Genomic DNA, 17,010 nt, shown 5'->3' with positions numbered 1-17,010 from the left:
GTTTTTAGAATTTATTTTCCTATAGAGTTTTTCTGGTTTAACTCAAAATTTACATTATTATCTATGTCTGAGACAATGCTGTCCATTTTACCAGTATTTAATGCAATTTATATTCCAAAGCAACAGTTCCTAGTTCAAGTAATTTAAAGCTTTGTTGAACTCTTTTTTTTAATTACGAAAACATGGTCTTGTAAAGACAGAGACTGGGCTTCATAACAAGGCAAAGCAATTGCGCAAGTTTTTTCCTGGTCTATGGGACTATTCTCAATTAACTTTGTGAGTGCATTCCATCTCAGCTATGGAGGGATAGAGAAAACATGCTTTTCTTCCCTTTACATCACTTTCAACCTGTTTAACTCGATTTAATTATTTATTTTACACATCCAGTGGATGAATGTCTGGATGCCTATAACTAATTTGCTAAGAAAATCCTTCCTGAGTGCCCTGGTGTTCACAAATACCTGTAAAACACATCTTTTCACATGTGTTTGTATATAAATGTACAACTTCTTGTTGCACTTTTGAAAGGGAGCAGTTCTTCCTTCCTCAGATTCAGATTAAAGCAAGATTAATAAAAAATTCTTGTCTTCTGACCTTTTTTAAAGTTACCATCTTTGGGATTTGAGGACGTCTGAGGATTTCAAGTAATACCAATAATATTCACTGTCTTCCTGTACAGCTGTAGAATAGAATACTACATAAAAGTGAGAGATGACTGAGCAAAGGACTTTGCCAGTGTTTCATAGCAAAAACCTCAGAATTCAAGAAGAGTGAGCTTCTATGGAATAGAAAAGGTTACAAAATTTTAAGACTGCATTACTTCCCTGTTCACAATCACTAACACAGCATCTATAAATACCTTTAAATAGAAATTAAAACAAGTTTCATGCTAAGATACCAGAAATCATGATTTATTTTCTCAAAGATTTTATACTCACAATCTCATCTCCTGGCAACCAATATCCTTCTTGTTCAATACCAGCTTTTGACCCTTTACACCCCACCGTCAGGGTTTCAACAATAAGACCATCCTTGACTGCTAAACTCAGTTGACGTGTGGTTTCTTTTGGATGCATGCCATGGACTCGAGACATATACCTGCACAGAAAGCACAGAAGTCTTTAAGTGTTAGTGTGAAATTATAAAACGCATCAGCAAAAAAATACTCTTTCGCAAATGATTTAAAATAATACACAGTCTAAGTTTTAGGTTGTTTTTAAACGCTCAAAATTCATACAATTCCCCCCTTTACTCCAAACCACCTTTTCTTCCCCTTGAAGTTATCACGTACACATTTAGACACAGTAGCACAGTAATCTTCTACCAAAAAAAATTATCACACCCCAAAACTAATACACACATTGCTTGGGCTTGTCTCTGCTAAACTTCCACATCCATTTGTGCCCCGAAAGAGACCTCTTTAAATTAATTGAAACTTGCATTTCTGTAATGCTTCCTATAGCATACATACTATAGAATGAGTCTGGAGATGTATCAGTGAATCTATGTGAAGCTTGTGAGTACAACACATTTATGAAAAACGTGAAATTCATGCATCACATACGAAAACCCAACAGCTAGAGTTATAGTACTAGGTGGCTTTTCTCCTTTTCTTGAGATAACCACAATGATCACACTATGATGAACTGCACTGCTGAGAACAAAACATATATAGCCTAACTTTGTATATACATGGGATTCAGTTATGTAATGTTGACCTTTACTCATTATAATTTACTTCTAGACCAACACCAAACACTAACTTGGAGTAAACAACATAAAATTATCTTCCCCCAAAAAAAGATGACCTTCCTGTTTTAAAGATCATTACACTTCAGAGGTTTTTTTAGCAGAATTCCAAGAACATATCTATGAGTCACTGCATATGGAGAACTAAAGAGAGATGCAATCGCATGCAATCAGCAGGTAAGTGAATTGACTTGGAACCAATTGGAAATACCTGTTTTGTGGATATATTTTTCTAGTTATAACACTCTTACAGTTACAGGGCTAATTGAATTTCTCTCCTTTTTGGTTTCTCCAGGTACTCTGTCTTTACCTGTCTCCTAGGAGAGAAACCTGTAATTTGCCTGCTTTAAGACAAAGCTGTCAGCTATAGTATCCTCTATTTCATGCTTGATAATGAATTTCAGCAACTATGATTCTTTTGTGATTGTCATCACAAACATCTTCACAAAAATGATAATTATTTAATATCAGGAGTAAACTTGAGGAAAATTTATTTTAAAGCAGTAGCATTACATGAAAAAAAAAGACTTACATCAGTTCAGATTTTTTTTAATAACATGGCTGACAGGAACTTTTAATGCCTTAGAAGTTATAAACTTACAAAAAGGGATGAAGACCACTCTAGTGGTCAACCCTCCAATCAACCCTTCTCTCTGAAGACATATGACTTTCAAACTTCTTATTGTTTTGGATGCATAAAGGTCTTTTCCAATCCTGCATTCTCTCTCAAGCTTTTGCTGAGAACTGGTTTACCCTAATCTAATATTTTTGTTTTGCTCTAAAGGAAACTAAATGCATTTAATCATATAGTAAATTTCTGATTGAGTAGAAGTGTATATATATATATCCCACAGTATTCTCCTGGAGAAGCTGGCAACTCGTGGCTTAGACAGGTGCACTCTTCGCTGGGTAAAAAACTGGCTGGATGGCCGAGCCCAGAGAGTCGTAGTGAATGGAGTCAAATCCAGCTGGCGGCCGGTCACAAGCGGAGGCCCCCCAGGGCTCAGTTTTGGGGCCAGTCTTGTTTAATATATTTATCGATGATCTAAATGAGGGGATTGAGTGCTCCCTCAGTAAGTGTGCAGACGACACCAAGTTGGGCGGGAGTGTTGATCTGCTGGAGGGTAGGAAGGCTCTGCAGAGGGATCTGGACAGGCTGGATCGATGGGCCGAGGCCAACTGCGTGAGGTTCAACAAGGCCAAGTGCCGGGTCCTGCACTTTGGTCACAACAACCCCATGCAATGCTACAGGCTTGGGGACGAGTGGCTGGAAAGCTCCCCCGCAGAAAAGGACCAGGGGGTGTTGATTGACAGCCGGCTGAGTATGAGCCAGCAGTGTGCCCAGGTGGCCAAGAAGGCCAACGGCATCCTGGCCTGTATCACCAATAATGTGGCCAGCAGGAGTAGGCAGGTGATCATGCCCCTGTACTCGGCGCTGGTGAGGCCGCACCTCGAATCCTGTGTTACATTTTGAGCCCCTCTCTACAAGAAGGACATTGAGGTGCTGGAGCGTGTCCAGAGTAGGGCGACGAAGCTGGTGAGGGGTCTGGAACACAAGTCTTATGAGGAGCGGCTGAGGGAACTGGGGTTGTTCAGTCTGGAAAAGAGAAGGCTGAGGGGAGACCTTCTCGCTCTCTACAATTACCTGAAAGGGGGTTGCAGAGAGGTGGGTGTTGGTCTCTTCTCTCATGTAACTAGCAATAGAACAAGAGCAAATGGCCTCAAGTTGCGCCAGGGGAAGTTTAGGCTGGATATTAGGAAAAATTTCTTTACTGAGAGAGTGGTGAAGCACTGGAACAGGCTGCCCAGGGAGGTGGTGGAGTCACCATCCCTAGAGGTGTTCAAGGAACGTGTGGACGAGGCATTGTGGGACATGGTTTAATGGGCATGGTGGGGTTGGCTGATGGTTGGACTTGACGATTTTACAGGTCTTTTCCAACCATAGTGATTCTGTGATTCTGTGATATTTGTGTAGTGCATTATACAATAATCAGAGCAGTACAGGACATTTATAAATTTCTGCCTGGTATCAGAGGCATTTACGTAAATGCAGCATGTTTGCAGGATCTTGTTTGGGTTTTTTTAGGGTAAAAACTCGTAGGGGCAGATGCTGCCATTTACTATATTTTACAATGTCTACGACAACATGGTCCAAGCCTGGTTGGTTTGTGCATACTACCATTGTATAAAAAGTAAGTAATAATAAATGAAATTAATAGAGAAAGAACAAAATTCTGTGCAAGTCTGTGATCCAAGTTACTATATATGAATCTTATGCTGGCTAGCAAAAAGGATCAAGGGCCAAGCAATGACTTAGAAGACAGACACATCAGTTCAGTTCTGTATCACACTAGGTGGATGCACATCTGCCCAACCTGAACCCTCTCTGCTTCTGCAGAAACCAAAACTCAACATGAGAACCTATTCAAGTGATATTAAACACTACAAATGAGTTTTCCAAGTTCTCCAAATTCTAAGTAGGTCTTAAAGAGGCAGAGACTCAAATCTGTTACTCCACTTTCAAACAGAGTACAAGTGAACACCACTAGTATGCTGAGGCATAAAGTGCTGAAGCTTTAAAACTGAAATAGGGAAAGGAACTCATTCATTTATATACTCATGTTACATGTATTTCATGTGTGTGTGCACATATGCACATATTTATGCAAACACAACTAGCTTTTTAAAGTGCAAATTATCTTTGTCAACATTTGCTAACTTTATTGGTTTTTCAGCAAATCTTCATTTTAACTCTGTACTAACAACCTCCCCATCAGAGCCACAGCATGCATGTCTTCTGCAATTTCTTCAAGTATTTAATAGGTCTCAAAATAGATATCATTGATACTGTCATTCTTCCCATTTTACTGATGGAACAAATCAGGCACTGAGCAAGGAAGTGATTTCCCTACAGTTACACAGTAGGCTGCAATAGGTCTGAGAACAGAAATCAAGTATTAACCCAGTGCCATAATCCTCAGTGTATGCTGCTGAAGAAACCATGTATTTTGCATTGCATCATTCATAGTTGCAGAAGCACAGTCTCACAAAACTCTTGAATGTAAGCTACAGGTTTTGTGATTATTTTTCACTCACATCTCTGAACAGAACAGATATATAATACAAACCAAAAAGCGTTAAACCAACTAATCAGCTAACATGTTTAATTTGCCTATTTCAACTGTGGCAGGGTGTGCACTAGTGAAAAGGAGCACAAGGCTCAGAATCTCCCATTTCTCAAACCCAATCTGTGTTCTCAACCAGAGTGAAAATACTGCCACCAACTAAACAAATCTCCTCATTTTCTCCAGCTGTAAATCAGGAATAATAAATCCCCAGTGGCTTTTTGAAGAATACTTTAGTCAATGTTCAGACTGTGCAGTCTGGAGATCCACAAGGGCTATGTTTTCCATGTTTAAAGCAAAATGCTATCAGTTTTCATAGGAAAGCACACACATGCAGAGAGAATTTTTTTACTTTGAAAAATAGAGCTGCTGTTAGAAAAGTGCCCCCTCCCCCCAAATTGGACTGATATTAAAACCTGTGCAGTGTACATAGCTAGATATTCACAAAGACTATAAAACAACACTGACAGGGTCTGGATGAAATCCTATCTTATTTCTTTTCAGCCAGAGGACGGCAGCTAAATGAAGACGCTATTAACGCGCAGGATTTGAACCAGAAAAGATAGTTAAAGTTCTTTAATAATGAAATGTGAGAAACTGCCACAACATGTGAAAGATGCTGGAAATGCAAAATAAGCTAAACTCCAGCCTAGAGACAGAAAGCATGGTGTTTGGAGCCCTAACTACCACATCAGACTCATTACTGGATTGGGGAAAAACAATATCAAAATGTCTTTGTGCAAAAGTGACACTACTAATCCAGAGAGCGCACGTCTTTTCCTGGCACTGCATGCACTGAAGCATCTGGCACCAAGAAGTTAAAAAACAAGTAAGATTGTTAAAAAACAATCCCAGATTGCTGTTTTCAAGAAAAGCTGATTAGCCTTACCTTGGAGACAGGGAGTGGAAGCAATACTGGTTTGTTACACTCTTGCCCAGTCCTCCACATAAACAGATTGGAAAGTGTAATACAAGCCCTATACTGCTATTATGTAGCCAAACACAAGAAGTAAAGCAAATACAGTTTCAGATGGGTGAGAATAAAGCATGGAGACAAAGTAAAATCCCCTAAATCAGCAAAGCAGCCCTAATCAGATAGGGGGCTGAAACAACCATTTCAAAATACAATTTAACTTTGCTAATCCCTACTGTATAAAATGAGGGTCTGACTGATGAAAAGAGGAGGTTTGGTCTGATAATCTGCATGTTAAATTCCAAATCTCACCAAATGAGGATGCCTGTCTGCAGTACACAGAAGCAACTGAACTACTACCGCTCAATATTACAGTATTTATAGGTCAGTATTTTCTCCATTTATAAACAGGCAGTGTAAACCTCCTTGACATTATCATAGAAGAATCTAGCAAATCTAGCAAAATTACAGTTTTTGTAATCAACTTCTAAGAGCCTACTAAAGCATGTTTCCAATTATCGCACTTAGAAAGCAAAGGATAAGAATCTTTAGCATGTAGCTTGTTCATTACCACCCTTAAACAAACCTCAGCATTTATATATACATCAAATATATATATAAATGTGCTGACCTTCAGAAACAAGATACTACCAACAGAATCAGGTAAATGCACATGTGCACATAGCTAATATATGTGCACATCTGACCAACAGAAAGAAAAAATTTAGAGGAGAATGATAGAGGATAATCATTAACAGATTTGTAGTGTGTGTGCACAGTAGCATGTGTGCATGCTCATCTGTATTTAGTACACAAAATACCAATCAGAAAAATGTGAAACAACAATTTTAAACCTATCTGGCACTGCAGATAAACAGTAGTCAGGTCTTTTCAAATTTAGCAGCAATAAAATATCATTGTATTCTTCTGTTTATATACCTTATTCTTGTTACCCATCCTAAAACCCTGACCATCTCTCAGACACCACAGGGACACCCCAAGGGGTCAGCACGTCTGGAGGTGAGGACTCGAGCAGTTCTCACAGGTCTCACAGCATCCAGGAGCAACACAGCCATCTGCTGCACACCTCACCTAAGCCACCTTGCAATGATAGGGGAGGAATGATATGCCCTTCCAGAGACTCTCTCCTTCACAGCAACAAACTGCAGAAGCTCTTATAACTCATGCCACTACTAAATGACAACCAGATCTTGCCACCTCCCTCTGCTAAACAAAACTGGACCACGGGAGTACCCTAATCCACCTCTAAACCGCTTGTCTGCCCGATATACAGGAGACATTATAGAAGCACAAAAGTCTGTCAGCATACAAGTAATTCACACCTAAAACTTAAAAAAAACTAGCCAGTATTCAGCATGTCTTTCTATTCAAAACCTACATCTAATACATGTGCTTCATAACACACTTTAAAACTCAAGAGAAAGGTTTGTTTTGATCTAAGGGGCGTGGAGGAAGCAGACTCTAAAGCTGCAGTCACCATGGGAGCAAAACAGATACAAAAGTAGCTGGCACTTGCAGGGGATCAGATGGTGAACTTTTTGCCTACAGCTGTCATGCAGCTCACAAGTCTTTCACTTGGTGCTGTGCAAGACACAACACGAAGCCAAACCCTGTCCCAAAGAGCTTAATATATATGGCCACAAAATAATGCACATAAATAGCTAACTCTGCCCCCAAGGAGTCCTCCTGAAGGCAACTGTGGTCTACTGAGATGCAGCAAATGGTTTACATGGGCACAGCTGTGTTGTGGCCCAAAAAAACCAAGCTGGCCAAGGAAGGAATGCAATAAGGTTACTCAAGGTGGAAAGTTGACACAAGTATTTAAAAAAAACCTCTCAGTTTTCTGGACTCGTAAGGAATTGCATTTTGAGCCACCTAAACTCATCAAAAGGAAAATACTGAAAAAAAGCTATAGCAAGCATCCCTGTAAAAGACTAGAGTAAAATACATAAAGGAAATAGCTGCCTTTTATGAAATATGACAGTGTGACAAGTGTAGGTAGATGCTAATTTTGGTGGCAAACACTGCAATCTTGGTCTGATCAATTATCTCTGCCTATGCTGGATGCCTCTGCCCTCCATGACACGAAGGGAAGTAGCAGTCTGCTGGCAGCAGCAGACTATCTGCTAAGCTACTCATCCAGGGAGAAACAGAGGTCTTAAGACTTCCTTGTATGCATAGCCCATCTCACAATTGAGATCTGATAAAATACAGCAGATCCCATTAAACTCAACTGAAAGACTGCCATTAATTTTAAATGTTACCCACAGGTATATAAAAATGTCCTAGATTCAGGGACAGACCTTAAGGAATAATACATAAAATGGAAGGAAAGCAGCCAAAAATCTATTCTGAGTTTTATATTGTGTTCCCACCTCTGGCGAGAAATTATACCTTTTGCTTTAGATTCAGGGTATGACAGCAGTTTTATAGAAGGCCCACACACTTCTTTTAAGACTTTTTAATTTGCAAAGAATAGGTCACTTGGTCATACTAAAAGTAAAAATGGAAGAGATGGCTGTGATTTTTTTTTTTAAAAACAAATACAGCTACATAGCATAAGAACTTAAAATACTCAGGCTCAAATCTCAGGAAACCATTAGCTAGCCTTGTGGAGGGCCAGGTGAAGATTTGTGCTCACAGTTGTATCTCAAGGTCTCAAGTCAGAAGCGTAGGCTGCCTGCTCCCACCAGATGTAGCACTGTGGTACAAATCAACTTTCATAAAATACAGGCTAAACATTACGTGTATTTATATTTCAAAACAATATATTGAAATATATATATTCCCTGCTTGCCAGAAACTGAAAGCTGGTCTGAGAGCTGAAGACCATTCAGACACACAGAGAAAGTAGAACTGTTTAGAGTGGGGACACTGCAGCACACTTTTGTTTTCCAAGATACTTTTTGATATGTTTACAGTTTCTGAAGTTTCAGTTCTGGATCAAATTGACTAAGATCAAGACAACCAAAGCACAGCATTCTTCCTCTGTACTTACATGTCACAAAGAGAGATGCGTGTATATGAACAGGCTGCATTTGATTTCCACTGCACTTCACATATCAACAGCACACTGCATAGACCACACAGGCACACAGGCAACAGAGCTGTTGCCCATGCAATGAAACACTGATTATATGATCTACATTTTGTGCAGTCCAAAATCCCAAGTGGGGGACACAGAGAAACTGAATTACAGAGAAATAATGAATTTTCTTTTCCCTCTGACATCAGTATCTGCAACATTAATTTTGAAGACACATACACTAACTAAGTAGGAAATGTTTTTAAAATTTGTTTCATCTCTCCTTCATAATCTAGAAATACAGCATTTGCATGAATATGGAATCTAATTTTGTGCCATGTTTTTATAAAACAAAAAGAATGCATAAACTTGATAGTGAAACAGCGAGATCCAGCAATTCAATGAAACTCAGATCTGCCTGATGTTTCTTCTGCTGCTGCTGAAACAAAGCCAAGGAGTAATCTTGTTTGTGCGTGCTTTAGATACCTCAGGCACCATGCAGTTTCCTATAATGTTAATCACCTGGGTCATTTCTGTCAAAAACACGGTAATTTTAAGTCAGGTAATTCCTTGTTTCAGTAATTTAAATTCTCACTCATACAACTTCATTATACACTTAAGATTGTGTAACCCACCAATATGACCATGAAGAGCAAGTAATTAAGGTACTGAGCTATTCAATCCTTATCTACAAAAATCTCCCTTTCAGAACTACTACCACCTTCTTAAGGAGGAACTTATCTAAAAAAGGGCTCTACTCCCATTTTTCAAACCTAGAAAGTTGTATGTGATACTGCTGGCAATGTACATGTATGTGCACTGAGCACTACTGGCAAACAGGCGCACTAATCGCTCAGTGGCTTTCCATGCATATGTAAAATTGCTTGTGTATATGCAGAACCACTATTCCATCCTACACTTTTCTGTGGATGTACTGTAGAGACAAACAAGTAATACATGACTCAGAATACAACATCCTGGCTAATACCTTGCAAATGAAATATTTAGCCAGCTCATATTGAGCTTCTCAATTCAAAACATGCTTAAAAAATACACATTCAAGTGCTGTCATGATTCAGTTTTTCAGAGTTTTCTATCTAACTTAATTTCCATTCTTATCTGGGTTAAAAGTAACAAAAACTTTTGGGCTTTTTTGGTCAGATTAGTTTTAGCTTGGCTGAGTTTCAAAATCATCATACTGTCACATAAATGTTGACCCGATTACCAGCTAGGGAACAGCACAACGGCTGGAAAAGCCATCAGGGCAGGGCTGCAGATTTTGGTGATGATATTGTTTACATGAATGGGAATATGAGACCGCAGACTAAAATAGATGGTATGAGTAGTGCTTTGGAGATCATTCTCTCTCCACTGATTACAGAGAAAGCCTTGATGAGCACTTCAGGCCAGATAACAACCTGTTAAATGGCTATCTCACACTCATTTTTATCTTTTACTTCTAATAGAAAGCCACATTTATTTACAGCAAAGAAACCAACCATAAGCTAGAAGTTTCACTTTCAAATATTATAAAGATATTATGATTCAAGCAAAAATCAATACTGGTTGTGATATAAAAAGTAAATTGGCTTGCTTTTAGTAATTAGAAATAAAGATAGCCTGTTTTGTATTTTTCTGTGTAAACTTACACAACTTCAACACAAATATTAATAGAAGTATGGAATACATGAGAATAATCATTAAAATGAAAATTTGGATAGTGATTGTCAAGTCAGTTACACTTTCCACCACTTTCCTTCTCGATATTTATACTGGAGTTCATAGTTCGCATGTATTATCTATGAAAAGTATTAAACAGTGAATATTACAATTTTTATAGTAACACGAGTAAGGAGAGTTTAAATGAGTTGGCATTCATTAGCAAACATCAAACAAGGAGTATGGCTGTTGTTAATAACCATGTGTTTGTGCTGTTAGTGTGAATCATTTTATTTACCAGTCATACTCATGCTCAGCCCAGAGATGACAACACCTACTGAATCAATTAAGAACATTGACCTTTGAGATAAAAGAAGAAAACTGCCTTACTAACAATACCACATAAGATCATTCTTAAGAGAAGAACTATTAGATAAGGAATATTGATCAAGTAAAATTTGTTACAACACCTGAGCACCTACCTATTTCTTTTTTGCAGAATGAACTGTAGGAGCTAGATGTATATGCGTTAATATTTGTGATCAAATCACATACACAAAAAATTTAGCTTCACCTCAAGCTCTAGTCCTTTTATGCTAAACCCCTGCAAACATAACAGTTGCACAGACAGCTACAGCATCCTTTCATTACATGTAGCCAGCATAAAGCAGGAAAAAAAGGTGGCAAGCCTGGAGGAATCTCTGTCAGTCCCATGGTGAAGAGTATTCTACACTAGGCACTGAATTAGTCTGGTGACAGCCAGAACTGAGAAGCAGACCCAGCAATTCAGGTAGCAATGTTCTTTATCACATGGCAGGACAGTGGCTCAGTACCAAGCTGAACGACAATTATCCCTAACAAATCACAAACAACATTGCTTAATATATCTGGACTTTTTTTTATATATTCCTTTAATCAATTTAATTAATGTGATTAAATAGAATTGTTACACAAATTGAAGAAATTATCTATATCAAGGAAAGAGCTTGATGGGGAAAAGAGTAATTATTAATATGCATTATAAACTCAAGATGACACTTTAACCAAATCTACTAATTCAGAAATTTTAATTCTACTACTACTCAGAGCAAATGCAGCTAGGTTCTTTACAGCCTTTTTCCAAGAAAAGTTTACAACTTTTTCCTGTCATCCTTGCTGCCACCCTCCTTCATCAAAAATGTCTAAAAGCAGGCCTTAAAATGGACCAATACCAGCAATATTAAAGTTACATAATATCCAAAATAGAAAATCATGATGAACTCACAAACAAAATTAAGATTAAACACCATATAAACAAAAAGATAAAAGCTTTATGAGAAATGTAGCTACCTATAGGTAACACAGGTGAAATTTAATGATCATATGCAATTGTGAACACTCCTTGTGCAATTGCTGACAACCAGTCATTTTTTCTCAAGGGTCTTATAAAATATGAGTGTTTAGCTTAGTTCCTCACTTCTCTTCAACACTTTTTTGAATCTGGATGTTAAAAATACATATTAGCTTGCTAAATATTACTTCATTGGTCAGTCTAGGTACAAATTTACGAGCAAAATTGTGTATCGGTTACGATGCAAAAGCTGATTAGATTCCCTGTATTTTCCTGCATATATGGAGTTTTCAGTGCTCTTTTTATTACTTCATAACGTATATCTGAACTTTTGAAAATGTCTGAAAATTTCAACCTGAATGCATCATTTAAACTCACTGTGAAGCCATCAGTATAAAAAATTCATGTATCAAATAAGTCAACATTTTGGTGTCCATATTTCTATGCAATGTATTGCTATGCTTGTAACTTGACAGTTATGCACACATAATGAAGAGTTTTTATGTATGACCAAAACAGTCTTTTTAATAAAAATTTTGTTATTAGGGAGTCAAATGATCAGTTTTAGATTGCTTTTTGTTTTATGAATATAATGATTTTTAACCAAATTGATCAAACATTGCTGAAAAAGCACAGAAGACTTTTTTCCACCAGGATGATTTATGACTAAGGATTTACAAGCTTTAAAACTCTACACTTGGTTCATTCTCTTGGTTTAACATAAAAATAGTATTATGAAAACAGAAAAAAACCATTGGTTTTGGGTTAAAAGAAGCAACTGAAGTTTATCATGGGAAGGAGAGAAGAAAGTAAAAGAAATGGAAAAGGAGATTGACTTAGTGGAGTCAGACAGAAAGAAGTGCCTTGTCCTTGACTATAACAGAAAACACATAAAGAGGTATTTAAAACTAAGAGTTTTCTACCCTGTCATCACCTGGTGATGCGTTTCTGTGTTTGTTTTCTGCAATGCATACATCTATAATTAAGCCAACCCAATACAAACTGAATTCAGTTTTCTCAGAGGTGAATACTCAATAGACAGGCTGCCACTAGCAGCAGCAATGTGGCCTGCTGAGGAAGTAGTATCATGCTTCTTATTGTCGGACCTTGTACTCCACACTTCTGCTTACCCTTGCATAATTACAAACTGCTATTACACTGCATGGCATGGAAAAAAAGATCCCTGTACTGTTCTTTCCTAACTGGTAAAATGTGAGCTTTCTTGAGCTACTGACCTGTTCCACCACAGTACAACTGACCAGGGTTTGATTAACATGTACCAGATTCTGAAGAGTTGCTTTTAGTAACACTATTTGCTTCACATGGTCACATTTAAAACATACATGAAGATGATGTAAAGATGTGGAAAAGGAGTCAGTAACATTGTTTAAAAGTGAACTCAAGCAACCACTGCATTCTTCTGCATAACAGGAGCATGTTTTACTTCAAACAATTGTTTTCAGATAAGCCTACTCTCTGGTAACAAAAAGACCGATATTTTACGGGAATGTCTTGACAAAGGATAAGAAACCAACAAAGCAGAAAAATATTTCTAAGCTTTCATTTCAGTCAAAGAACTACCAGGTGTACAATACTTCTGCTCACGTAAAGTTAAACAACAGAATTATCTAGTTATAAATCCAGAGTCATCTGCTCTCCTAATCGTTCTTGTGACTTACTATTTTTGTTTAAGCATGGCTATTTAGTTGCAACACGCAAAATACTAGGAAGATTTAAATTTTCATCAAAGGTCCTATAAATAGTGACAGATTTTTCCTAACAAGTTTCTGAGCTTCAAATAAGCAATACTGTAAGAATCTTGTTATTTCAAATTTTTTTCTTGCCACTGCATTGCATATTCTTATTTATAGACTGGTGTGATTATTCCCTACCTGTTCAAATTGCTCATTTTCTTATTTATACTCTCCTGTGATTATTCTCTACGTGTTCAAATTGCTCATTCTCATCTTTGATCAGTGCTTCTAGAAATTGTTTTCTGTTAAAGCAGACGGCTTAAAAAGAGAATGCAGAAGAACTAAGGCAACAAAAACAGATTTATGGATGGGAGAGGCCCTTAACTTTAACTATTCTCAGAGATTGACCGGAGAAATTTCATAGAGTGAAGGTATTTGGAGAAGAAATCCCCCCTCCTAGGACTAAATGTCAAACCGAGAGGGTCACATACTCAGTCTACAACTGCTAGCGACTCCACCTCAACTGTGGGACCAGAAAATCTCATCATTTTACAGTAATCTTTCATACTGAGTAATTATTTTCTGGCATGCTATCCCATCAATGCTGATTAATGTCAGTCCGCACAAAGCTAACAGGGGACTGACAGAGTCTACTCTATATAAGCTTGGGATCTGCTCATTTCTCTTAGATGATCTGACTTTGCTGCACTTACATTAAATTAGAATATAACAAAAATGAGTCCACAGAACAAATACGGCAAAAATGGTTATGACCATTTAGGGACCTAGTACTGGACCATCCCATTTGAAAGCAAATTAATAAAGGTGAGAGTCTTTGTACCTATTTATGAAAAAAAAGACATTTTCTTGTATCACCAATGTTGTAAAATGGCTTTCTGACTGATGAAAATTATAGTTTCAGTTTTGCTCTATTTGAAAATAACACAAATTCTCCATTTATAGCATATCAGTTTTACTCTAGCTAATGGTCTTTCCATCAGCTTCATGCCCCCAAAAGTTGGGATTCCTCTACCCTGTGGACTATGGTCACTCTTGGTTTCATTCCCAAACTAACTCATTCTCAGGTTCCATTCTGGAGAAAGCCAACTTGTTCTTCCTGGGAAAAAGCCAAAGCATGGCCAAGAGGCCAAGAGGTTATTTTGCTCCTGACACAGAACACGGACGTAAACCATGGCAAGATTGGCTCCTTCTGCCAAGGGCACTCCAACACCGTTCCAGCATCTATGTGTCCTCAGATGTCTTCACACCATGCCCGATGGCAAACTATCATGCCTCTAGCTTCAAGTTTCAAGAATAGCATTGCTGTGGGCTGTATTATTTTTGGCGCTTAGCACTGAAGAACCACACGCGCATATAAAACAAACAAAGAATATGTCAGGGCCAAAGAAACACTCCATAAGCCAAAGGCAATGCGGTGTGGTCACAGCATATCTACTCCAGATGGTGCCAGGGCATTCCCTGTCACAGTACACAAAGACAGTATAGACACAGCCTTTGTAAGAGACAGGGAGAGAAGCCAATCAACTAAATAAATCATGAAACACATCAAAGGGAGAGAGAAAAAAATATGAGGAAGGAAGTATGGAAGAAAAGAATTATGTTTTGGTTCTTCACATCAGTCTTCATGGAATAGTTTAGAAACCAGAATAATTATCTGTTTACAATGACAAAATCTTGAAAGCGTCCAATAATAGTTTTACAACACTGTATTTGCCAGTTGGGTATTTTAACAACATTAACTTAATAGATAATGAACTCTGAACTAATCATAAAAATCATGAAACGTTCATAAACTGCTGCTGAGGAAATCCAATACCTTGAGAGAAAAAGGGTAAATATTTAATTAATAGTTAATTAAATCTTAGGAGTCCAATTACCTGTAAGGGAATTAGAAAGAAAACACTATAAAAAAATGGAAGACTGGAGTAGCCAAAGAAAGAGAACTTTAAAAACATGTCTGTACAGAAATACTTACCAATCTGCTAGGCAACTGAATGTCAATAATTTATCCTACTCATTTAAATATGCATGCTTTTTTGCCAGTGTATTTTAAGGCATTTTATGCCATAGAATCAATTTTTGAGGTTACCCCAAACCCAAAACAGATGGAAGATAATGAGGAAAAAACAGAAAGTCAAAGCACAATTATAATTTTTAACACACTTTTAGGGATGAACAATTTGTCAAGCTGCGCTCTTGACAGAGAATTCACAAGATATGGGAAGCCATTTCTCCACTAGTGTTTACAGCATAACTAACACCAGTAATACCCATCTAAATAATTGACAAATTAGGGTCAAATTATCCCAACATGAAGTCTGGACAGAAAAATAAGTGATATTTCTTGATAAATAACTCTTAGAAATATCATTTTGTTATTAAGTAATTTGGTAGTTTAGAAATATTAGATATTTCCAGTAGTTAGATTTGAAATTATTATAATTCATTGGCTTGAGATACATTATGACAATATAAGCCCAGTGAGAATATTTGTTTTGTATACCTTTACATAAATGTTACCACTGCCTTCAAATGAGCTTCTCCATCAAACAAAAATGCACTGAACACATTGAAGCCTATGTGCAAAGATAGGAACTCATATATATATATTTTAAAGTTCTCTTCAAAAGGCAGTTTGCACTTTTAGTACTAATTCCTTTAAATTCACTACACTGTTACTTCTTTTCAGTCCTTCATTTAGCTTTCAAGCTACTGAAGAATGCTTATCTCCAACCAATGGAAAGTACCTTTCCAACTATAATGTGTCCCCATATATAATCACTAGAATTGCAGAATCCCTTTCATGTAATGACTTGTTGATTTTTTTTTGGAGACATCAAGTCTGTGCCGTGTGTTCTCTTCCCTACTAATGCTTTTATTTAAATACTCCAGTTATCAGTGTCATATTCCTGCCATTTTTACACACATACATTTTTAATTCCTTCAGAAATAGATACCTTTCTTGTGTTTCTTAATACTTCTCTGTATACAATGACTTTCCCAAAATAATTGCCACAAGTTCAGTAAGCTTAATTACTAGTTTCTTAAAGGCTCTAACTTGCGTATTCAAATTTTCCAAGTGACTTTTTCCTCAATGTAAGACAGTTTTCAATCACTTTCTAATCATGCATTTTTCTATTCTTGCTTTTCCCCCTCATCAATTTAAAAAGCAAAGCATACTTGATTTAGTCTACTTTTAATTAAAGGGCCTCTTTTCTTATAGGTTTTTCTGACAATATCAGAAGTACCTTCTAGTGTTCTTGGCTCCACCTACACTATCCTCCTACTCTTATGTTCTCTACAGAAAGTGCGTGGCTAGTTCTATAGATTTTTCTTGCACACTTTCCATTGCCAGTATCTTCTGGAAGTCTTTCTTCACCCCAGATATTTTTTAACAATTACACATAAAGTGCACAGGTCACATTTTACATATTTTAACGTGTTATACAAATTTGTCTTTTTTACACACTGAA

The 17,010-nt window shown here is 37.3% G+C and overlaps 1 protein-coding gene across 4 annotated transcripts in view; it reads right to left on the bottom strand.

Annotated features, from left to right (window-relative positions):
- Positions 1-17,010, bottom strand: part of ZMYND11 (zinc finger MYND-type containing 11) — a 110,182-nt gene that overhangs the window by 43,838 nt on the left and 49,334 nt on the right. For all 4 annotated transcript variants that reach the window (XM_059818490.1, XM_059818492.1, XM_059818491.1 and 1 more), the window contains exon 3: positions 939-1,098. In XM_059818490.1, the coding sequence (XP_059674473.1) occupies positions 939-1,098 (160 nt within the window). The remainder of the gene's footprint in view (positions 1-938; positions 1,099-17,010) is intronic.

The sequence above is a fragment of the Gavia stellata genome, chromosome 6 (assembly GCF_030936135.1).
Source record: "Gavia stellata isolate bGavSte3 chromosome 6, bGavSte3.hap2, whole genome shotgun sequence".
Lineage (NCBI taxonomy): Eukaryota > Metazoa > Chordata > Aves > Gaviiformes > Gaviidae > Gavia > Gavia stellata.
The sequence above is the reverse complement of the archived record's forward strand: the minus strand, read 5'-3'. Positions and strand labels throughout refer to the sequence as shown.